This window comes from Malaclemys terrapin, chromosome 7 (genome assembly GCF_027887155.1).
Source record: "Malaclemys terrapin pileata isolate rMalTer1 chromosome 7, rMalTer1.hap1, whole genome shotgun sequence".
Classification (NCBI taxonomy): Eukaryota; Metazoa; Chordata; order Testudines; family Emydidae; genus Malaclemys; species Malaclemys terrapin.
Window position 1 is genome coordinate 14,218,232 of NC_071511.1, and position 25,963 is coordinate 14,244,194.

Sequence of the window (25,963 nt, forward strand, 5' to 3'; positions counted from 1 at the left end):
ATGGCCTGTCCCCTGCTCCTGCTAAAAGCTAAAGTAGCAACTGTAGCTCCTCCTCCCCATTTAAAATGTGTTTTGTGGTGACTGGGGTATCTGGGGAACTGATGGGGTTGGAAAGAGGTCAGTCAGGGCAGCTGAGAGACAAACAGAGGAAGTTAATATGACTCCAAGCTGTACTTGTGGGTACTCAGCACTGTGGAAGTCTCTGGGGGTGGGGGTGTGTGAATTTGTGCACCTTGTATCTCTAGTGCGATCTGTGTGATTCTCTGGGGATCTGTGGCTTCTGGCCTGGTCCCTCCCAATGGAAAAACTTCTATGAGGTGAAGGACTTTTTTAAACTATTTTGTAAAATTAGACCAATTCCCTGATGCATCTGAGTGACAATGAGGGGTGTCTTTCACCCTGAACCAAGGGCATTTTCAGTGGGGAGGGGAATCTAAATTTGAAATTTTATTTTGACTAATATTAGCTTTCGCAGCAAAACAAGAAATGTCATGCTTTATGGGGGAAGCTGCATTTGGCAACATATTGAGGAAGAGTGTTTTGTACAGTTTGTACTTGTGAATTACAATCACCTGGAACATCGATTCAGTTATGTAGGTGGTAAATTGGTTAGAAAACTCTGAGGTAAACTGAATCCTGCATGATTCAGTGGAGCTGGCTTTGGGAGTGCTCTGAGACCACAGAAGGAAACCAAAGTTAAAATAAAATGAAACTTCCAGGAGGTCTTTCTAATTAACAATCACATAGGGCTGCATTTACCCTATTGCATTTAAAAAATAGGCAATCAGGCTTTTTTAATATAATCAGTTCATAGCTAATTCCTGATACTTATCTCCTCCAGAACACAAAATGGACTTCCTTCAATGAAGTGAATTGCGATTTAGGAACTTATTTCCACTTCAATTATACTATTGTCAGTAAAGATAGTATAGTTAAGACTGAGGAAGATATAAGCTGTAATTTTTCCAGGTTACTGTTAAGAAGAATTGGAAGTATTATTCTAAAAGGAAAAGAAAACATTTTTACCGAGAGGGATAAATCAGCATAGCGTCATAGACAAACTACATCAATTTACACCTGGCCTCTTATGTTTTTTTACAATGAAAATAACAAATGGTTAAGCCACTATTACAGAATACTTTAGCATGGTTTGTAACTTGAACCTGAGAAAAGTTACAGGTGAATACTCCCAATGATTTCACAGAGTACTCTCCCTGATTTCATGTGTGCTTTTCGGTTATTGGGAATATAAAAAGCTCTTCATTATCATCATCTCCTTAGAATTATGGAAAGGCCTTTGTCATTCCGGAATATTTAAATTTTCCAGAAAATGCAACTCTTTAGCAAAATATCCTGTCAACTGATTTAATTAGTCATTATAGCCAATTACTTGGGTGATTTCACAGCTCTTTCCAGATTGGTTGCCCATCAGGGTCTGAGATTCTACAGTACAAAAAATAACTGTCACCTGGGAAGGAGATGATAAGAGATGACCAGTTAAACCTTGGATTTTTCACATGATGGTTGGTTTGTCTTCTGTTTACAAAATAGCAGATATCCATTTCACTGCGAACAACAATACAGGTAATTCCCTAAGGGAAAAGCACATACTTTTTTTGCATCTATCAGACTCAGATGAGAAGTGAAATCCTGACCCCACTGAAGTCAATGGCTGTTTTTCTGTTGACCTCGATAGGGTCAGCATTTTACCTAATTTTTTTTTTTTTTTTAGCAAATGTAAATCTTTCCTGAGATTTAGTTACAATGGTCACTACTAAAAGACCTGCTATTCTGAAACTAAAAGACCTGTCAATTATCATAGACAAGTAAATGCAACATCCAGTGCCCACTGAAATCAATGGAAAAATTACCAGTGACTTAAATGGTTTTTGATCAGTCCCTAAATAACATTACCTTAGTATTTGCAGTAATCCCTGAATATTTCCCATACTATGTATAGGGAAGTATGTGTTGAGGTAACTATCTGCTTAACTAAAGCAAAACTAATAAGGGAAGCAATTGTGTGTGCACAATGCAGGACTTAGCCATCTATTGCCTAGTTTTTCATTCAATTCTGAGTTTAGTTTGATAATGAAATTAAAATACATTCTAATGCAGTGGTAACAAAAACTGCCTGTCTTCCCTGTGGTCCTATCTAATGTAATGACTGGATTACATAACTGTGAATATTGTTCAGGTCCCTCATTTCTGTTTCTCAGTTAATGATTATTAGGATCTTCAAGCAGTGCTCAGTCACTCCCACAACTGTAGTAGCATGGATTTTCCCCATACCACAGATTTTAAAATGGACAGAAATATCATATGGTACCCAATCATCCCATCAGAATGATTTGATCAGACCAGTCTATAAGAATATTTTCTTCCCATGCTTTCCCTATCTTAGGTTTTTATATTGCCATCGGTGTCTGAGCCCTCTTCCATGTAAAACCAGTAGCAATAGTGAAGTTTTTAGTGGAATTCATGGAGTCTCTAGCATTTGTCCCTTTATGGGGTAAAAACCTTGCTTGAGGTATTTGTTTGTTTGTTTTGGGTGGAGAACTATACTGTGGTGACAATTTTTGACCCCTGTTCTGCAATATACAGTTTTGCATCAATGTCTTATCTGCCACTTGGTAGGATCTGATCTGAGAGATGGTGATCACTGCCTGTGAGATGGTGAGCACTTTAAACTTCCATTGATTTAGGGTGTGATTCAGTTTCCATAAAAGTAAATGGAACTGAGGTAAATTGGGATCTAGACTGGGCCATTAGGGCAAAACTCTGCCTTCACTTTGTTAGTGATTAATTTCACAACCGTGGTAAAGAATGGGCTTAAATGCAATAGTTGATCATTGTTGCTTGTTTATTTATATAGAATGCAGGGTGCTAGGACCTTTACACTCAAGTAAGAAGACAAGATCCCTGTTCCAAAGCGTTTTACAGTATGTGGGTCATATTCTGAACCAACCCCTTTCACAATATGTTGAGCAGTCACTCACAATCTCACTGAGTTCAGTAGCAACACATTTGTGAGTCATTACTCATCATCGTGAGTGAGGGATTCACAATCTGCCCTGTAAGCATTTTGCTTATTTTACTGAAATAGATTAATGGCTAATACTTGTGTTATGGGATCACTTTAATAATCTCAACCTTCTGCTTAGTTCAATGGCAAGAAATAGAAAAGGATAACAAACTTCGACAAGGTAACAAACTTCGACAACTCCTAAGAGGAGATGCTGAGCACCTCGGGTGCTCAACACCCTCACCCTGCCATTGAATTCATGGCAGGATTGGGTCTGCATTAGGTTAAATAAGCTCTGAAAATGCTTTAGGGCCTGATTCTGTCTGTAGAATTGTGGCTAGAGGCTGAACAAATAAATTGCTAGGAATACAGTGTGGTCTGTCTGATCAGTGCTTCTTTTTTTCTCCCATAAGGTTCAGAGGATGGCCAGTGAGCCATTTATCATACAGGCTGAAACACAGGTGCATTTAACCTAAATCTTCCCAGAGAAGACAGATTGCCTTTTAGAAGAACTCTGTCACCACAGTCTCTTTTCAATAGCCGTGTCAACCACTGCCACAAAGGCTGTACATGAAGGGATCAATGGTAGTTTTATCTGAAATTGCACTCAGTGTGTGTTTCTTCCAGCTGACATTCATTTAAATTCTTGCTCTAAGACATCTTTTCTCCTCGTAATAAAAAAAGGATCAGACATCCTAAAAATTGTTTCTTGGGGAACTAAAATTTAAAACATTCACTTGGCTAAGCATGATATATTTCTGATTTATCTGTTTAATCAACAGCCAAAGCAAGTAAAGATCTGCTTGTAATTCATAAATCTCAGTACTAATATTATCACATAAGCAGCAACATAACTGATTTCATTGCAGAAGACCTAATATGCCCAATTTGGAGAAAAGCCACCATATAATTGTGAATAGTTTGCTCTAAAGAAACCATCCTACAAGTCAATACTGATAGCCCAAAAGTCCTATAGCCTGTGTCCATATCACTTTTTTATGGAAGGTAAAAATGTTAATGTTGCACACTTAGCCCACCATATGTACTGCCTTCTCCACCCCCCTCATCCTATCCCCCGACCCATTCATATCCCAGAGCAGTAAAAAGAGGCATGTTGAGAATTGTATAAACATAAATACCTGCAATATCATCACTCTGGCTCAAATCTAATTTTTCAAACATCGATGCAGTCGCATGTACTTTGCAGGTTAGTAAATAAATCAAAATGAAATATATTAGGATTTTGCCTGCCAGCAGAGCACCTACATGCACATGTACAAGGGCATCTTTCTCCCTGATCGTTGCAAGGTAGGGATGATGCTGTCAATCCCTGGCCAGCAAAGATGTTAGATTTAGTGCTTGGATCCCTTATAGATTTTTTTTAATTGAACATGCTGCTTGGGACAGGTTTTTACAGTAAATAATGCAAGGTTTGGGATTTCTAAGTGAATACCAGATTGAAATAGGCGTTTGAAACTGAAGAACGGATCAATGGCATGTTTTGGTCGAAATGCGTATCTTCAGACACACAAAAGATCTGTCAGATTTCCTCTGAGGTTTGGTAAGGGGTTATCATTGATATCCAGGTTCGTGATGAGTTCAGGAGATCCTTTTCCTGTGTAACTTTGGGTCATCAGACAAATGATGCCAGAGAGCCACCCCTGGTGGTGAGGAGGCAGGCTACCCATTTATATAGCCTGATCCTGTTTCCATAAAGTCAATGATAAAAACTCTCATGGACTTCAGTGGGGCAGAATCTGGTCCTAAATTTGTTACTCATTGAGAAATATAACTCCTACTCAAAATTCTGCTTTCAAGATTTACATTTTTCTTTCATAAGAGAGGCTTTGACCTGTAATTCTCCTTTGTGTGTTATTTCCAAGGTCCATGCCAGCCAAATGAACAAATGCCTTAAGACATTTTCTCCTCTTGCTTCAAAGACAGTTAAGGGCATTCTCTATCACATGGGCTCTACAGCATCAATGAGGCGCTGTCATGAAAACTGTGTATGTATCAGTTTTGGGATAAACCTCTTCCTTAGGGTGACAGGAAGTGTGCTGCTTTTGTCATTTGCTGCTGCTGCAGGGGAAGAAAAATCAGCATTTTTACCATCTCCCCAGACTGGTTTTGATTTACATGAAGAACAAGGTCAACTCTTCAATGGTTAGAACCCAAAGCCTCATTTTAAGAAACAGAAATTCAATTTATCTCATAAGTCCAGATATGTTCCTACTCTCAATGGGTCTGAAGTTGACAGCCAAGACCAGCAGCTTCTGTACGTTACAGATAATGTAATATGTTGCAGATAAGATGTCCTGTCTTTATAAAGGGGTGCTGAAGTATTTGTCTCTTCTTTATTTTTCCACCTTAATACTTTTATCTTCTTTGACTTTTCTATGATATTGTCAGTGATTAAAAGGCAGCCTACAGGTCGGTCAGTTTCACTAGCCTATGCAAGAGTAGAAGCAGATATATATTTTCAGTTCTTATCTAATGTTATCAGGATTAATGGGAATTAATAGGGAACTCCAGGGCTTGTGGGTGCTCCAGGCTCCAGCGCAGGAAATGGGGAATGGAAGGGGAGGATAGGGACCTCGGGCAAAGGGGGAGGAGCCCGAGGGCTAGCATCCTCCATGGACGCGTTCACCCGCCACCCATATTAGCAGTTATATAGAGACAGACTTTCTAATACTCTTGATCCTGCTCAACGTAAGATACCATTCTAATAGCTACCTTAAAGATTCAGAGTTTCATGGACACTCTATAGAATTGCAAGTGGCAGACACTTTCCAGTTCAGTGCTCTCTTATGGATGTAAATAACTAGCCATGCAAGCGGAAAGTCCGATGTATAATCCTACAGCATGTTGTAATATCCAAAATGTTATATTTAAGCGCTATGTGCCAGATCCAAAGCCCACTGAAGTCAATAAAAAAGATCTCTTTGATTTGAAGGGTAATGGATCCATTTTAAAGATTCTTTATTATTCTGAGCCTACATAGCATCTTCATGTATGTTTTGGCTTTGCCTAAAAACTTTTGCTCAGTATACAAATAAAACTTCAGCTTTTGCCACTCAGCTGTCCAATATCACTGCTGCCAGGTTGCCATGCTGCTGCTGAAGTATTCTTCTTAAATTCATTCTTCTTAAAGATCTGGCTTCTGCTGACTTTAGATGCTGTGGGGAATTACACGTTTCATAAATACCTGCTTAGCACTTTGGAGATGATGGGAGAAAAGAATAGGAGAAGAACGTGAAATGAAGAATGGTGAAAAAGATAAGTCTGGCAGGCCTTTCCAAGAGGTGAAGTTATGGTGAGCCTGGTGGTTTCAATAGCATTAGACTTGCTTGATGTCAGCAAAGTGATTATTGCCTGTTGAGTCTGGATAGATATTTCTATATCTATCCAGACTCAACAGGCAATAGCCTTAATCTGTCCCTTGTGGATCTTTAGGATAACAGTAACTCTTAGGGGCCTAATCCAGAGCCTATTGAAGTCAATGGAAGTCTATTACAGAATAATATTTAGATAATACAGTGCTTGTATGGCTCTATATAAATAATAATGATCGACAGAGACTGAAAAATCATTTGCATTGAGTTGCAATAAACAAGGCAAAAGTTTGTGGAAACTTTTTACATTTTCTAACCATGTGGCCAGACACCTATAATTGTAAATGAATTGCAAATGGTAGTACTGTTAACACACTCTCCAGGGAAAAGTACTGTTTTTTTCTTATTTTCAAGTTTGAAGCAGTTTTAAAGGACTATTTAATTTGAAAAAAAACGTACTCAGCAATTGACATTTGATTCTCCACTAAAGTAATACATGCATTTATGGAAAATGTTGCTTTAGTTAACATCGTTCCTTGCAACTAATTAGAAAATGTGTTGGTGGGTATATTTTAGAACAAAAAGTATGCTGAGCAAAGCTTCATTTAATTTGAACTTCTCATCATGAAAGAACATCTTTAACCAAACTGCTGAAAGTGGTTGATGAAGACCTGTTTTCTTTCAACCCAATTAGCAGTTAGAGAGCCTTCAATGGCCTACAATGAGCCTTTCCCCTTGTTTTAATGTGGCTACATCTACAAAGAAAACTTGTGAAGCAGTGGAAGTCATTCCTACTTTTTGAACTCTCTCTAGCAAATTTTAAAGTGCTGAAAAAATTGTTCCTGTTAACTTCTACCATGTGAGCTTCATATTAAGGGGCAAAATGTACAGGTTAGAAGAGTACTTTCAGTAAGATGGACCATGATGCCCACTTAATCAATGAGTCACAATTTAAACAGTAAGCTTAAATATCTGATTTATTTTAAAAAATACATTTGTCTTACATAGGTATTTGTTTCAGAGTAGCAGCCGTGTTAGTCTGTATCCGCAAAAAGAACAGGAGTACTTGTGGCACCTTAGAGACTAACAAATTTATTAGAGCATAAGCTTTCGTGGACTACAGCCCACTTCTTCGGATATATATATGCATCCGAAGAAGTGGGCTGTAGTCCACAAAAGCTTATGCTCTAATAAATTTGTTAGTCTCTAAGGTGCCACAAGTACTCCTGTTCTTTTTATAGGTATTTGTCAGTTTTAACGTAAATCCTTAGCATGAAAGTAAGAGGGATTACTTACTGGAGTGTGGTTTTAGAATTAAGAAGGGTGTATTCACAGTTATTAGAATGCAGGTAGAGAGGTTTATGTAGGTACTTAGTGGACTGCTGGCAATCTCATATCATCATTAAGAGACACCCACCTGTCAATTTTGAGAACCACCCACATGAACCTCAAAATTGGAAACAGAAGTGACATAGATCCTCATTCAGTAAAGCAGCACTAACCCTCCCCCTTACCCCCTTGAAGTGTGCACAAAGCTGATATTAGACTCACTGGCATCATCCAAAGGTCACTTCTTTGGAAGCTGAAATCCAAAATTCTTTTCAAGTGATCAGCAAACTAAATTTATGCTGTGAAGGAAGTTCATACAAAAAGAGAAAGGGTAGCATTTGGAAGCTAGAGAGAGAGGGAATTAGACAAAACTCAAAATTAGAGCCATTTGAACAGTGGATAAAATTAAAATGCATTATTCATGAAATACATTATCTGATAAATAGCTTCCAACTAGCTCTACGCGAAATAAAGATCTATGATCCATCTCCTTAGGAGCATTGTGCCAGTACTTAATAGCACTTATCTAGTACTTTTCATCCACAGACCTCAAAGGGTTTTCCAACATACATATGGGGAAACAGATACTGAGAGGGTAATTGACTTACCAACTGTAACAAGGCAGGTCAGTAGCAAAGCTAGGAGGAAAAACCAGGTTTCCTGACATACTGTTTGTGCGCTATGGACTAGGCAGCACTGTCTCCTGAATTCTGCACATAAAGGGGTCCCATCAGACTCTCTTGTTCACCCTGGAACTTGCCTCATGCCTTTTTAAAATCAAATAATCACCTTTTAAATAAATTTGCTCCATCTGTTCTTCCCCTGAGCCACACTGGGCTCTTTTCAGCCACGGTCTCATTTCATGTTGCCCCCAGACGCCTTTTCCAGCAGACCCAAGAGCTTCATTCTCCTGTCTGTACAGCTTTGGCTTCTGCTGACAAAGTGAAACAGTAAACACTGACACACAAGGGTTTTTTTTTTTCCCAAACATTTTTTTTTAATTCTAAAAAAATTAATTAAAATACACAATAATTTTCCCTTTTTGGTTTCAAAAATGTGATTTTTTTAATAATGTTCCTTTCGTCCCTTTCTTTAAGTTCTGAAAACCAAAAATAAAATATAAAATTATCACCTTTCTTGGGCTTTTGTGTAGAGCAGGGGTGCTGAGGGCTGGCTTAGGTTGGGGGTAGGGGGAATGTATGCTGTGGATGGAGAGGGTGGGCGGGATTCTCTTTTGGGGGCTGGGGAATATTTTTTGTTCTTGCATTTGTTGTTTATGTCAATTTGAATTTTTAATGCATGTCCAGGGCATCTTCAGCTTTCAGAAAAATGCTTTTAGGTCTGTTCTTAAGACTTGTCGTGAATAATAGCACCAACAGTTTCCTTTGAAACAGCTGGTGCTGGCCTCTGCTGGATTTAGGATACTGCACAAGATGGACCATTGGTCTGCTCCAGTAGGGCAATCTCTATGTTCCAATATACAGTTCACGTCACACGTACATTGATATGTGGCAGTCTACGGGTAAAGACAAGTAAAAACATAACAGTCTCCTCTAATTATTGGGGAGGTAGCACAGAATCTAATATGGGGCACTAGATTTCTGCAACGAAGTAAAAATATTAAAGCTGACTGCAATGACCTGATGCAAATCCCTAAGCTATTCAAACTGCACACACTAATGAAATACACGCAATGTATTCTCTCAACAGGGGCGGCTCTGTGTTTTTTGCTGCCCCAAGCACGGCAGGCAGGTGGCTTTTGGCGGCGCACCTGTGGACGGTCCGCTGGTCACGTGGATTCGACAGCATGCCTGCGGGAGGTCCACCGGTGCCGCGCTATCGGCGTCCCTGCCGCCGAATTGCTGCCGAATCCACGGGACTGGCGGACCTCCCACAGTCACGTCGCCGAAAGCCGCCTGCCTGCCGCCCTCACAGCAACTGACAGGCCACCCCCGCGGCTTGCCACCCCAGGCACTGCACTGGTGCCTGGAGCCGCCCCTGCCTGCCAAGTACCACTTAGACTACCCATAGCCTGCTTTCTAGCCTCCACGTGATGGCACAGCTACCATTGTGCAGCAAGCTCAGAATCTCTGCTGCTGTGTTAGCCAGCTCCATGCATTGACAGTGGACATGTCAGGCGGTGTCTGTCTCCTCATTGTGCACGTTGACAGAGCACACAAGTGGCACAAGGGCTGGACTAGCACTGGCTCTTGCGACTGAAACATCTCCTTGGTCAGAACAGTGATTGTTGGTAGCTGTCACATCCAACTCTGCATGCGCCTGAGAAGGTTCCGTAAATGGCTCAGACAGATGTGCTTTGACCTCATCTTGAGCCCCGTGGAAGAAATATTTCCCAATATTTCACCTGGGAAGGGGCCAGGTGAATATGCACACATGATAAATGGCAAGAAACTCACATTTGTAGATGACATGACAGAAGGTTTGATGATGACGGAAATGGTGGATTATAGTTAAAAATACATTACAGGACTTTTCTGCTGCTTTTGAACACAACTGTCCTTTTCCTTGAACATGTGCAGCTCTGTTCTTTTCCTTACTTTTAATATCTACTTTTTGCTGGCGTACATTCAGCTCCTCCAATGCCAACTTCTCAGTCTTCCTCCAGAAAATGTCTCTGGTACTCCATGCACTGGGGGTTATAGTGGATCACAAATTGAACATGAGTCAAAAATGTGATGCAGTCAATAAAAAGGCTAATGTCATTCTGGGGTGTATTAACAGGAGTATTGTATCTAAAACATGAGAGGTAATTGCCCCACTCTACTCAGCACTGGTGAGGCCTCAGCTGGAGTATTATCTAATTTGGGCTGCCACACTTTAAGAAAGATGTGGACAAATTGGAGAGTCCAGAGAAAAGCAACAAAAATGATAAAAGGTTTAGAAAAGTTGACCTGTAAGGACAGATTTTTTTTTTTAATGGGTATGTTTTGAAAAAAGAAAATTGAGGAAGGAATTAAGTCTTCAAATAAAGAGGATAGTGATCAGTTGTTCTCCATCTCTCTTGAAGATAGGACAAGACATAACTGGCTTAGTTTGCAGCAAGGGAAATTTGGGTTGGATATTAGAAAAAACTTTCTAACTATAAGGATATTTAATCTTCCAAGGGAAAATATGGAATCCCCATCCTTCTTTAAGAACAGGTTAAAGAAATACCTGTCAGGGGTAATCTAGGTTTACTTGTTCTTGCCTCAGCACAGGGGGCTGGACTAGATGACCTCTTGAGGTCCCTTCCAGCCCTACGTTTCCTTGATTCTATGATCATATGTTGTACAAGGAAAAAGTTAATTCAGCTCTGAGAATTCCTCTTAAATTCTATTGGCTCACAAAGTGGAGAATATTTCAGAAGTATCTGAACAAACAGAGAAAGGGAAAAGCAACATGTTGCTAAAGAGAATCAATAGTGTTGGTGTGAGATTTCCCCTGGAAAGGGTTCGGAGAGAGTGAAACTCTCAGGGACCCCCAAACCCAGGATTTGCTGGGTCTTGACAGATTTACCACCCCATGGAAAGCTGGTTATATTTGAATGGATATGATGTCAGCTCCATAACATGAGTGTGGATGCCGGGTGTCGGGAGAGTTAACGGCACAAATAGGCTTCGAGGAGGAATACATGAGCATTATCACAGAAGCGTAAGTAAGGCACTGAGCGGGAAAGTGAATCACTTTAATGGAAGCTGGGCTGTGATAACCCCACAGCATGTGAGAAACTGCCAAGTGTGGGCAGGGTTGCCACACAATCGGTGATTGGGCTTTAGCATGCTGAATTAGATATAAGCCAGACAGCACCCAAACATGCGTACTGCCACCCTAATGGTATAGGGATCAACATTCTAAGCACTTTTTGGTGCTCCCATTTATGTACACAACAGTAGGAATGGAGATATTCTGTGTCCTTATGCAGCAGTGAAAAAGAAAATGATTAGCACAGAAAAAAGGTAAAATGACACTGTAAGATGGACAAGCCCTTAAACAGGGCTGGCTCCAGGCACCAGCTTGCCAAGTAGGTGCTTGGGGCAACCACTCCAGAGAGGGGCAGCAAGTCCAACTATTCGGTGGCAATTCGGTGGACGGTCCCTCACTCCGGCTCGGAGCCAAGGACCTCCCGCCGAATTGCCGCCACAGATCGCGATCGCGGCTTTTTTTTTTTTTTTTTTTGCGCCACTTGGGGCAGCAAAAACCCTGGAGCCAGCCCTGCCCTTAAAGCCAGTCCTGGCCTAAATCTAACAGAATGTATAGAAGAGAATGGACCAAGTATCTATTCCCCCCATGCTATATGTTAACATTCAGTTATCCAGCTGCCCCCTGCTGTGCAAGCAAGGTATAACACTGCATGTTGCAGGAATTCTATTGCAAAGGAGAGAAAGTTTACAGGACTTCTCAAACCATGATTGTATAGGCCAGTGCTGTCAGACATGCCATGGAATGACAGTGCAATTAAAACATCCAGGTGCTAGGTGTTCAATAAGCAGAAAATGCACCCTGAATTTGGTAAATTTTGTACACTTATTTTAGAAGCCACAAAGTGTCTTACAGAAAAATCAAAGAAAGCAAGTTTAATTTTGTAAGAACTCGGTTTTGCAGTATTAAGTAATTGACTCTCAATTTTTAGGTGTAGCATGTGCACCATATGTTGCAAGAGTTGTTCCAGTGAGCACTGACTATCAAAGTGCAGATTCACATAAAACCTACACATGCTGCTACTGTGTAAATTAAAGTTGCCCTCAGGTAAAGACACAGAAAACTCATGTAAATGACGCATGCAGCATTTATGAATTGGGCCCTCTGTAATTGGCAATGGACTGTGTACCGTTCAAAATGAAAATAATTGATACAAACTCAAAATAATTTTATGCTATCTTAAAAAAAACCTTCATGCCTGATTGTCTTTCCAGAATCAATATTATGGATGATGGAAGCCTCCGAATTGTCAATGTCACTAAGGCAGATGCTGGAAGTTATTCCTGTGTAGCAACAAACCATTTTGGTACAGCGAGCAGCACTGGAAGTTTGGTGGTGAAAGGTAACAACAGCCCTTATTACACATCGCTGATATCGCTGTCTTAATCTCTAATAGAGAAAGAAGAAGCCACACATGTTTCACGCTTTTTAATTTCTCTGAACCTGAGTGGTACTGAATCTCAGCAGCTCCCGGTGAAGTCAATGGGAGCTGTTGCCAAACATCCCCTTCTGCTGAAAGGCTCTATGGAGTATACAGAGATTGCTGATTCTCAAATATCAAAGCTTACCTAATGCCGTTAAGTATCACTGAGGCCAAAGATATGTTAACAGTAAAATCTGTTTGATGTCTTGAATAATATTTATAGCGAGTTGGTACTATGTTTTGTAATATATATAAGATTCAACTGAATTAAATATAGGAACATAAGAATTGCTGCACTGGATCAGATGAATGGTCCATTAAGTCCACTGTCCTGCCTCTGACAGTCACCAGCACTAGACCCTTCAGAGGAAGTTGCCTCCCTAATGACTAATTATGAACAGTTGTGCACTGTGGCCCTGATCCAGCAAAGTTTTTGAACTACATGCTTAACTTAAAATCCATTAAAGTCAGACTATCCATGGAGGAATTTTTTTTACCCTAGGCAGTTAATGGCTAGTTTATGTCCTTTAAAAATGTTTATCTAATCTAATGCATCTGCAGATGTCTAATCCTTTTAAAAGTCCTGGTAAACTCTTAATACATGCAGGTTTACAAAATAATATGCAACTTTTGACCTTGCAATACAGCTTTTTATTTTCCAAAATATAATCAGTGAGTTATTTAACACTATTTAATAATTCTTGCCACTGGGTGATCTTCTTTATACATCCCATGAATCCCAAGTGTATGCCCAGAAATTCTGTCTCAACAATTTTTTTTTAAAAAGTAAACATAAAATGTTTGACCAAGGATTTAAAGTTCAAATCTGTTAAATGCGGTGACAGTGACAAATGTTTTAAAGTTATGCACTGTTATGAGAAGTTGCGTGTCTGATGAATTATTATAGGCAACAGACATATAGATTATTACACTGATAAACACTCTCCATCTCTCTCTTATTTGTGGAAAATCAGATCAGGAGAGATTGATTTATTATTTTGTAATCAATCACAGAGCTCTAATGCTGTCAGTTTTAATTCTCCCATATATTGGCATTGATGGACAATATTGGTTTAGAGGATCTCCCTATCAATTATTTCTATAGTATACAGAGACTTCTTAAAAATGCTTTTAATGCAAGTTTAAATGGGTGCTTTTTATAATCCGAGTTGAAGCAATGAATCTCAGGACAGCTGGCCCTGAAAAACAGTGATCCCCATGACACTTTACGTGTGTGTGTGTGTGTGTGTGTGTGTGTGTGTGTGTGTGTGTGTGTGTGTGTGTGTTTGATGAAGCACCAGCACGTTCGTGGAGCAAAATCTTCCCTAAAATATTGGGTGTGCACTTGTGTCTGAGGACAGGAACTGTCCCAATGATATTATTAGATCTTCTCTCTCTCTCTAATTTCACATGCTTCTCTTTATATTAGAAACATTTTTAAGCATATTGGGGCAATCTTCAGCTGGTGTAAATTGATGTGGCTCCAGTGAAGTCAATGGAGCTTCATGGAATAACACCAGCTGATGATCTGGCCCTTTGTGTTTTGTGCTTGATTACCCCGACTCTCTCCCCTTGGGATCTTCTGCAATACCATCTGAAAATGTAGCAGTCCTTTCCCAGGTAGAACTTCCATCGATGAGGCTGGTACATGTGTAGGAATTGAAGGGTCAGTCCCTACAGTAAGACTGCACTGGGCAAATACACCTGCATAATGCATATTTCTTTTTTGTTCGTACATGTACCTTTGTGCAATTTTTATTTTAAAATTAAGGCTATAGGGGGACTATATTACGTCTTAGAAATAAATTGGACTTAACATAGTCACTTCCAGTTTGTGCAGTTTGTACAGCATGTGCCTCAGCAGATATTAGTCTCTTTGAACAGGAAGTCCCTAAGGTTAGCAGTAGGTCTGTGTTTAAGATGACTCTGGTTGCCAGAATCATCTTAAACATTAATCCCTGTTATCCTCAAGCAGAGGCATAACAAATAAGTGTGAGTGAAATTCTGGACGTTCCTGAGAACAGGACAGCAGGAAAAGTCTTGCCCGAGGTTCTGAGCACCTCCTGTAAGGGGCAGAAGGCTTTGTGCCCCACCACTGAAGTCAGCGGGAGCTTTGGACTTCAGCAGGCACAGGAGATCGCCCTGAGTGACCGCTGCTGCTGTTGATTTTAGTAGCAGCTGAGGGTGCTCAGCCCCTTGAAGATTTGGATCTCAATAGTCTCTCCTTAGGGAAAAGTCTAATTGTGAATCCTTTGTAAATTAAGGTACTAATTTAAATACATTAGTATTGCATGGAAAACATAAACAGCAGAATATAACAATCGACCTTGTTGACACAGAAGGATACAGTTCTTAGCCCGCTATGTTAGTAGAAGAAAGCAGATAGGCTAGGAATGTGACTGGGTGGTGCAATGGCCCTTCCATGGACTATGAGGAAGTTGCACTCACTTATGTCAGCGGTGAAATTGACTCTGGGCTCAGATCTTGAAGATGGAAGCACCAAATGAGTGAATCCCAATGTGCGAACCCTCATTTGTGGACATCTCAAAACCACCATACCACTAACCCTGCTTGTCAATCTCAAGTCAGAAGAGCGCCAGGGCTAGACTTGAGACATTTGTCAGGCATTAGGTGCAGTATGTGAGAAGAACGCTTACCCAAAACATAGCCAGGTCAAGTGGGACACAGAAATTTTCTTGGGGGCCAGTCCAAGACTATGGAATGAACTCTTCCAGGAACAAAGGACCATCATAAACCTCACTGCTTCTGCTCCAAGTGCAAGGTTCCTTTCTTTGACTTTGCCTTCTCTAACAAAAAAAAGTTGCCCCTTTTCAACCAAGCACCTGGTCAAAGTTCAGGGCCCTAAAGATGTTTCAGTTGGAAGTAGAAATTGATGGAAATCTGATATTTTCTTTGATGCAGTTTTGGTTATTTATAAGGAAGGTACAAAGTCCTGTGTCTCTGAATGCAGAAGGAACCAAGAACAAAAGGAGCAGTTTCTTGGTTTACAGTGCCACACTAGATCTTAGCTTTGTCCATGGTCACACTGTGCTTACACGCTCCTGCTTGGCTTTCTTGCCTCTTCTGTCTCTGTTCTTGTCTGGTCTCAGTTTATGTGTGATACCTTTTCCCCCTCCTCTCCCACCAAACATCCCCACCCAAAACAATACTTGGCCAAAAGCTCCTGGGTGGGTTCACACACGTCTTTTGTCTGACACAGGGACTTATGCTAATAGTGATGCTAATTGAAGGGTGGTTTCACACCTATCCGTCTCAGTGGGGTTTTAATTCGACCCATAACAATAAACAGCAACATTTATATTTATCAAAAACAACCAAAACCCCTAGCAAACAAGACACTCCACTGTACGTGCTTCACCGCCTGGGGAGCAGATGAGAGAATAATCCATGACAGATGTCAGTCACGTTGCTCAATACTAGAAGGTGCCCAGATACTATGGTAATGAGAGTGGTATTAGAACCTATCTACATAGGGGCTGGAACTAGCGCTGCTGGGGGCGCTACCACACTCCCTGGCTTGAACTGGTTTTCATGATCTACAGGGTTCCCAGTTTGGTTCAATGGCTCTCAGCAGCCCCACTATACAAATTGTTTCAGCACTCCTGCCTCTATAGATATAGAAGCACACTTTTCTCACCTTTGGGTGAATTGTAACGTACTGTTTTAAATAATAATAATTAAGAGCTCCGTGTCTGAGGACAAATTTGATTCTAGTCAGCCCTAGTGAGGGGTTACAATGGAGGCAGAATTTGCCCCTAAGTTATGTCTACACTGCAGCTGCGCACATACCTCTCAGCATGGGTAGACAGACACGAGCTAGCATGCTAAAACTAGCAGTGTGGCTGCAGCGGCATGTGCTGTCATTTGGACTAGCTACCCAAGTTCAAACCCGCCCAACCCACTGAGTACATACTTGGTGGATAGCCCAAGCCACCTGCAATGGGCCATACTGCTATTGTTAGCATGAGCTAGCAGAGCTAGCACATGTCTGTCTGCCTGCACTGGGAAGCATGCTCCCAGATGGTGTCCAGGCCAACCCTTAGGGATTGATTCTGATCTCACTTGATGTAAATCAAAACTAACTCTATTGATGTGAAGAGGGTTACACAGATGTAAAACCAGCATAAGTAAGATGAGACCCATACCCTGGGTCTACAGGGTCTGATTTTCAGAAATGCTAAGACCCACATCTCCAGTTGAAGTCAGATGCACCTCCACAAATCAGGCCCTGACTGTACATTCATAAAAGGTTAATATTTAAAAATATTACTTTGTTTAGCTGATGCTGTTGAAAAGTAGTAATTTTGTAATTTAAGAATTATCGAATTCTTCCTTATTATTATTATTAGAGGCAGCCTGTTTGCTACTTAATGCAAAAGTATATATTGCATCTGGTCATTCTTTATTGATCACATGGTTTAAGTATCACTTCACATTGTGTTGAGGTTATAAGAGATTAGCAAGTATTATTTTTTCATCTTCAATGCTCAGTAGGAACTTGATCCCATTAACATTAATAGGACCTACACATATGTGTGAAGCGGAGAATATACCCTGAGGTCTGAGACATGGATATTAACAGTGAACACAATTTTAAAATCTAGCCCACAAAAAGTATAAAAGCACATAAAACTGTTCTGAACTCTAAATGACTGAGTAAAGTATTGTATTTTTACATTGAAATATCTGAGTTTCTATGCCTTAAGTAACACATGTAATAGTTGGGGTGAAATATTTCTGAATGCCATATTTTAATTCAATTTTGTGGTCTACAAAAGGACTAATTTATCAGCTGATGTGTTCTCTGACCTTAAGATATGTTTTTATTCTTTTTGATCTCATCATATGTCATTGATTAAAAAACGGTGAAGGTCATACATCAGGAGACATCTTTTCTAACCTTTCTGTGTTCTTCCATTAACAATAAGCATTTCTCTTTTTTAAATCCTATTGCCCTCTTTCCCCCTCCCTCATGAATTTGAAGAGGGATGCCAATAGTGTCACATATAGGGTGATCAAGGACGGAGGATTTGGAGGGGGAGGAGAGGAAGGATAATATCTGTTACACCAGATCCAGGGAGGCTTAAAATAATCTCTGGCAAACAACCAGAGAGATGAATAAATATTCGTATTATGCATGAGTAGATGTCTTAAAAATATAACTTTCTGACAGGTGCCTACAGGGCTGTTTATTAACATGCCATTGTCAGAAATTCTGAACTTCAGTGGTTTTCCAAACCAATCAGAATACATTTTTGGTTTGTTCTGTTAGTTCTAAGTGAAAACTGTCCTGGCCTTTGAGACCCAAATTCTTGCAAACCTTGCATGTATGGTTTGACCTTTACATTAAAAAGCAGGGATTGCATCTGTATGGATAGGGAACAATTCAGCAGATATTATTAGGAGATGTGTAGAACACAGGATGTGTTTACATGCAGCATATACATATTAATTTTCAGTCATTTTTCCATTTTTGCTGTACCTGAGGCTAAATGTTCCAATTCTTCCATGACATAAAAACTCTTAGTACTGGAGTGTTTACATGACAAATAGAGTAAACAGTGTTAGGCATATACTGTCGAATGCTGGCTTATTTGTACTTTAATGTAGTCACATAAGTGGCTTTTTATAGTGGCAGCTCTGAGCTGCTGGAGGACTAATTCAGATTTTAATAGCAAAGCTGAATACATTAACTATAGAGAGACTCTGGGAAAGGGAACTTCTTTAGTTACTGCAGTAGCAACTTATTTCCAACCAGGTACCTCCTCTGCGCACCGCAACTGCCAATCCTGACTCCTGTCTTCTGCCTCTTTCAACTCCACATTCTCAGAGTGGGCGCACGCAGCCTGCTGGAATGGTTCCCCTGAGCCTTGCATTGTCAATGGCTAAGGGAGGACCAGCTTCTTTCATCTTCCCGGATGTGTTATTTTGTGTTTTGTTTACGTGCACAAGTCGGATACCATTTGCTTGCAGAACGGCTTAATTACCAACAGTTCCCTTCTCACTCGGATAGCAATGACTAATACACAAATGAAGTTTCTCTGGCACGCAGGGGTTCAGGAGGGAGCTGTGTACACAAGCTAATAATGACATTAATGCAAATGATCTTGCTACTGCTCCCTTCCCAAAATAAGATAATCCTTCTGGTACATCTTGGTGCCTGTGAGTTACACTAAACACTTACATGAGTTAGCGGCAAAATTACTTTGACATACATGATCCTCTTAATATGATTTAGTTCTGTAGCTTTGGAGAAATGGAATGATCAGATCAGTTCTTAACACTCAAACTATGTAAACAGGTGCAGTGTTACCTGCTTTGGTATAGCCCTCTGTATCATATAAAACAGCTTCTAAATCTGAAACGATATTGGTTTAATTGTTCGGCCAAGTTAGTATATGGCTTCACACCACAGGTCTTTGCACTATCCTAACAGGAAATAGCGATGGTGCAAGTATTATTGCTCTAATGGTTCGTAAACTGTAATTACATTGGAGAGATAGGGTCAGGTTCCTCACTGTACTGCACCTTGTACTACTCAGTGTATGGAAAACACTACACATTCCGAATGGTAATGATTTGCAACCCCTTTTCCCTGGTGAAAATAGCTAGATGAAGTTCAGGACAAGGGAGAATCTATGGGGTTTGTAAGTAACAGTCTGGTGGGAGTGGCTTTATCACTTTCTGGTGTCCTATACCAGAGTAGGTAGGGATAGAGTCAGTATGTTTTGTAGACTGATTTTTCTGCTCTCCAGAGCAGATTATAACAATGGTTCCAGTACTTACATGCAACTAGGGCAAGGACAAGTTCTAATTACATTATTTACCTGTTTCATTTTGGGAGAAGGTTTCCAGCTACCGCTGGGCCAGCATTCAAAGCAGTGAATGGCTTAACAGATTTAAATAGTTGTTTACTTTTATTTTTGTTTGTGTCTCAGACTAGCTTGCATCCATCTCAGATTGGCTGCTTTGGTTTTCAGCTCTTTATCTCCACGCAGGAGTAATGTGCAAAGATATACACCCTGGAATAGACTGAGATAGAGGTCTTTGCTAACAGCCTCCACTTTCTCCAGCAGCTCAGGTTTGGATTCTTTTCTCCCACCCCCAGTGAGCATGTTACTTTGTGGATACACTGATTTAATGAGCTGTTTTTAAAATCCTGTGGTTTGGCAAAATTCAGCAAATTCCTCTGAGGAATATTTACCTCCATTGTCTGAGAGCTTTTCAGGGATTCCATATCTGACAATTCATGGATTATTGTAATACCTTTGATATGTTCAGGCTTGTAGTTCAAAGAGTATTGTATTAATCAGTATTGATACAGGCTTTATTGTCCCACATAAACCACATCCCTGGTCTGGAATGGTCTTGCAAACGTTAACTTGCAATCTATGGCTCTTTTGTATTTCACATACATCTTTTGTTTGGACACTTTGAAATAAGTGGTCAACTTGCTACCATGTGCCAGGCCGAGACAATATGTCCCTGCCTCGTGTTTTGTATTATACCCATAGAACCAGTGTGGATTTGCACTCTTGTATCTTGTTTTAGTGGATGTGAAATAACTATTTTCTCACCTTCAACAATTAAGATTATGCCATCCAAGACAGAGCTGAAAAGAACTTAAATCTCTTGTTCCAAAACTTTGCTGCATTAGAAAAATATTACTTTCTAATGTCTGGCCATCTATCCAATATTGCATGTTTCAGAAGTTTTGTTCTGAAAGTGATTGGTGCTGGAGAATTTGGTGTTTCTTCAAGTGATTTAATTTTTCTATAATAGGGTGATCGAGCCAATACTAATGATCACACTTGCAATCAGACGGAATTGCTTTTCTGCTTATGCATAATGCTCTTCAGATTGGTCTGAGTGACTTTGTTACATTCAGTAGTAGTCAGCCTTTCTGAGGCTCTACTGCACCAAGGCCATTCATAGAAGCATCTGCTTGACAAGGTCAAGTTTTCAAATAAAAACGCAGGAAACACTGAATCAGGTTGGTTTGTGAAAAGGTCCATCATATTATGGAAAGCAGTGTCATGTTCTTTATCTTAAATGGAATTCATTGACTTGTTTTAGTATGGCCATGGTGGTGCATTAATTTCAAACAGTTTGGTGTAAACTTTGCCAGCTACAGTAGTTAACTACAAGAACCTTTATATGGTTGTTTCATGTTCTTTATTGGAATGATTTAAACTGGATTGGTTTGATCCCATTTCCATCAAACAATGTTCCAACTAGTTTACCTCCAGTACACACAGCAATCTTTTTTTCCTAGGTTCAGACATATCACTAAGGCTGCTTAAAAGAAGGAGCCTCTTTTGTATTGCATTGCAGTTGTGTTTTCAGACCCTTGCAACTCTTTCATAGGTCTCATCATTCTTGCATTGTAATTCTTCTCATGGTGGGATGATGCTTAGAGTGTCAGATTTCATGTTGTCAACTGGATCTGCAGATCACCCCAGTTTAATAACTGCAAGATTTAAACATGAAGCAGTGGGCTCAAGTTGGGGAAGTCTAGATTGGATATTAGGAAAAACTATTTCACTAAGAGGGTAGTAAAGCACTGGAATGGTTACCTAGGGAGGTGGTGGAATCTCCTTCCTTAGCAGTTTTTAAGGCCTGGCTTGACAAAGCCCTGGCTGGGATGATTTAGTTGGGGTTGGTCCTGCTTTGAGCAGGGGGTTGGACTAGATGACCTCCTGAGATCTCTTCCAACCCTAATCTTCTATGATTCTATGACTCCAGGTCCATAACTGAAGATGCTTGAGTGTTCATAACAAAAATCTCAGTCCTCAGCATGTCTGCATTTCAGCTTATATTTGTGCCTTATACTTTGTCATTTAGTTCCATAGCCATAGAAACTCTTACTTGTACAATGCAATGGAACCAGAAGGCTGAATTTGCTGAATACAGCATGTGCTTTGGTATAATGTTTCTTTGGGCTCTCCAAATGTTTGGCCTGTGCATGACTGATCTATTTCTCAAACATTAATGCTGACTATATCAAAACAAATGTGTTGTGTTCAGCAACTTTGTCCTTTATCATGTATTGGTCAAAAATCTACGTGGCTTGGTTTGAGTCATATCTACATGCCTCTCCCAAGTTTTGTTGACAATTTATTAAGTTTAGTACAGTGACCACCATTTTCTGGGTATATTATTTCATTTGCAGGTCTTTAACTACAACATTTCTGTGCCTTAGGGATATACAAAGTGCAGATTTTCTGCAAGTGTTTGGGCTGTCTTTTTGTAGCCCCTTTTTTTTCCATCACTGACTGCACATGCATTTTATCACCATGCATTTCACCAGCTATTGATCAAGAAGATATTCCCTAGGAGAGAATTTGCATCAAATACTTTACTACCTCTAACCATTTCATCACTGTCTGCATAGTATTAGCCACAATGTCTGACTTAAGAATTCTAAATCACTGGTCAAATGTCTCTTTGCATTATTCCCCATAGAATTTTTGTCTAAAAAAGTCTGAATTTGCTCCAGACATAAGGTATATTTCATATTTGCCAGAATAAGATTTTAGAACCTTGGCATCCTCTTCACAGATACTCTGTGAGTTATGACCCAGTCTTTCACCATATAAATATAATAAATTGCTGCTTTTTTCTTCTCTCTGAGATTTGTTTTGAGGTGGTGGTGCTTTGTGACATGCAGTTGCTTTACATTTCTTTCCCAGCTGACTGATGTACATCATCCAATTTTAAACTCCTAAAAAGTTCATCCTGGCACCAGCCAGGAAGTCTGCTTTGAACTCTGAAAGTTAGTATGATCAGGCTGTCATTTCCAGGAGCCCTAATAGTTCTCTCTGACTCTGCCATTGAGAAGAGAGCAAGTTTCAATGACAACTTAATGTTGAACTAGAGGGGGATATATACCTGTCATGCTGCCTGGTATGGGTCACCCCTGAGAATGCCACATTCAGGGCAGTCACCTCAAAACTGGTAGTTATTCCAACATTAGAGTTCACCAAGCTTACCACCCAGACAACTGGACTTCTGCAATTATTAAAACCAGAAATCACATATAAAGTTCTTCCAATCCAAAAAGGTCAGACACGCATCCCAGGTCAAAATATACTTGAGATCTTACCCCAAAAATCCACATAGCCAACCCTTTAGGAACTAAAAACTTTAATAATATAAAAGAAAAGGAAAGATCGTTATTAAGAGGGTAAATGAATCATGTACATTACAGTTGATTTCAGAGTTTGTAGATCAGGATAATACCAGTGATGTTAAATCTGGTAGTTGGCAAATAAATGTCTTTAGATCATCCAAAAGCCCAAATGATAGCTTAGCTGTAGTCTGTTAGAGTCCTTGCATGAATTATCCAGGGCAATCCAAGAAGTTACTTGGACATCTCTGTCCAATGGCTTAAACTTTCCCTGTTTAAAGTTCAACAGACTAGAGATGGCAGGATTTTGCCCAAGGTCCAGTATTTATAACTCTCCGGCAGGCTAACAAGCCTCCTTACAGAAATTGTCACAGCAAGTTGGATCTTCATTGTTAAACTTCTTTGAAGTTAACCTTCTGCTTCCCATGCATAAACAAACAAACCAGATACTGTACATTGATTTACATAAGGTAATTGCTGGCCATGCATTATAACAGGGATGGATAATTGACGACCATCAGTTATTATCATTAGTCTCATGCATTATATACGCATCTTTGGTTTTAAGGCTGGTTGAGTACAGTCACATACCTCATCTAAAGAGACTTGAAAAGGATTTAGCATCTACAAGCTGATTTGGTGACATTGGTAAACTTCTAACAGGATATAGGTAAACACGGACAAATACATTTAGCAATTATTCTTGATTCTTATCACTACACATGAACAAATTAGTGATTGCTAGTCTAATTAACATTTCTTTGATACCCACACACAAGAGAATTGTCCTGATTACAACCATCTAAGGGTCATACTGGTTTGCCAGTGTCACAATACCCAGTAAGAAAAAGGCATAGCTTCCGTAGACCAGCAATCAAAGAGAGGCAATTTGGGCTGCCTATGGCTTGGTTTTTGGTAATTATATTTGATGGCACACTATGTATTGTCAACTAATATCAGAGCCAAAACTATTCAGTTACCCATCATCAAGAACTTTAAAAAGGTCAAGGGGGTGGGGGGAGAGACAATTTTAAAATATTTTATTAAGTAATGGAGGACCATTTTTATGGGGACTCATCGTATATATGTAAGATGTGAGCATTCCATAAAAAATAATACTCGTTTAAAGAAATAATTTTGGGTAAAGAAATCCCAATTTTGGCTTAATAATGTGTTTTTTTTTTAAACCCACTATTGATCTCATGCTTCAACAAATCCAGATTTTTTTAGGTACAATTCTATGGGGAAAAATACAGGGGATATAGAGACATTTGACCTCTGATTTATTCATGGTTTGGTTTTGTGTTTTTCTTGTTTAGTTTTGGAGTAGAAAAATAAAATTGATTCCAACTTTGGTTTTCAGTAGAGAGACTATCTCTGTGCATTTCTTTACCACTTTCTAAAGAAAAGTGTGATAATTTTCACATAGTCTGTTGAAACTAACCAATATGTGTAAGTATTGAAAAATGTTTCAGTCTTCTGACTCACAAACAGTTAGAAATCAGTAATGAACACTAAATTTTAGCAATTAACAAAAGCAATAACGTTAGGCCATAAAATTGCAACTGAGTACATTCTTCCTAATTGGAGTGTTTCCAATGACACCAATTATTTTCTAGGATACAATTAAGTGTCTTCTAGTAGGATTAAATATGATCCAACGCATACACTGTATGAAAAAAAAAGTTTTTAAATGAGAAAGTTATTCATTTCAGTGATCCTTCTTTGTCACCTTCCCAAACTGTTGTAGCCATACCCCCTGGGGCTGTCGTGCTGGTAGTGGATCTTCTAAGCCAGTGGTTTTCAACCATTTTTCATTTGCGGACCCCTAAAAAATTTTGAATGGAGGTGTGGACCCCTTTGGAAATCTTAGACATACTCTGTGGATCCCCAGGGATCCATGGATAACAGATTGAAAACTACTGTTCTGTGGTAATGACAACCTTTCATGGACCCTCAGATGTAGTCTGCCTCCCTCCAGGGGTCTGCAGACCACCGGTTGAAAATCACTGTTCTAAGCTAAGCCTGGTCAGTAGTTGGATAGAAGTGAAAGATGTGTTGTTGATGTCCAGTAGGTGTCATTTTGCAAGAGCAGTATTACAATTTCAAGCAGAATTCCAGTGTGTTGCCTTACTGCATTTCCCCCATAGTTTTAATTGGGGTGAGTTATTATTCACTTCTTCTCCTAAATACAGTAGTTGAATAGTCTCATTGTAGACCACTTTGGGATCTTCATTGTGAGACACGAGTCATTTCCATTCCAAATCATATATGTAGGGTCAAATGTTCAGAAATCATCTTCAGAAATCAAAATTTGTGGGGTATGCATTTTATGCATGCAAAACTTGCATTTAATAATACTTAGAACTTAGACATCTCCTTTCACCTGTGGATCTGAAAAAGTACTTTGGAAACATTGACTATGGTTCAGAGAACACCCTTTTGAGGTAAAATAAATTGAATTATTTCAGTATCTCCATTTTTCAGATAAGTAAATTAAAGCACAGAGACTGCAAATTGTCCAAGGTCACACAGCAGATCCCAGGATCCATGCTATAACATTTGAACCATATTCTCTTCCCCCCTCAAATTTTGCAGACACTGTTAAGGAGGACTGCTGAAAATGTAACCCACAGAGTATAAAATGTGTGCGTGCCATGGAATGTGTGATTTTTACCATCCTCATAGTTCTTGTTAGAATGTCTTTTCCTTTTGGTTTTCTTAATGCCAACATGACAAGCAGTACAGCCATGGACCATTAGCACTGTGTTGTAGTAGAGAAAGGTCGATAACTTTCCATAACATTTTATAAAGATTATAGCAAGCATAATGGCTTACTGAACATGTCCCTCTTTTAAAGCCCCATCCAACTACTACCGAGTTTTTCCATTGACTTCTCTGGGAGCTGCTTCAGTCCCATAATTGGTTAACTATTATAATTGGTTAACAACTGTATATTGTTATACTGCATTCCTTTAATTTATGATCATTGCTGGACAGAAAGT

General features: G+C 39.6%; 1 protein-coding gene across 7 annotated transcripts in view; it reads left to right on the forward strand.

The window, feature by feature from the left end:
• Positions 1 to 25,963, forward strand: part of LOC128840976 (contactin-4) — a 654,212-nt gene that overhangs the window by 566,922 nt on the left and 61,327 nt on the right. For all 7 annotated transcript variants that reach the window (XM_054035596.1, XM_054035602.1, XM_054035603.1 and 4 more), the window contains one exon: positions 12,600 to 12,727. In XM_054035596.1, coding sequence (XP_053891571.1) covers positions 12,600 to 12,727 — 128 coding nt within the window. The remainder of the gene's footprint in view (positions 1 to 12,599; positions 12,728 to 25,963) is intronic.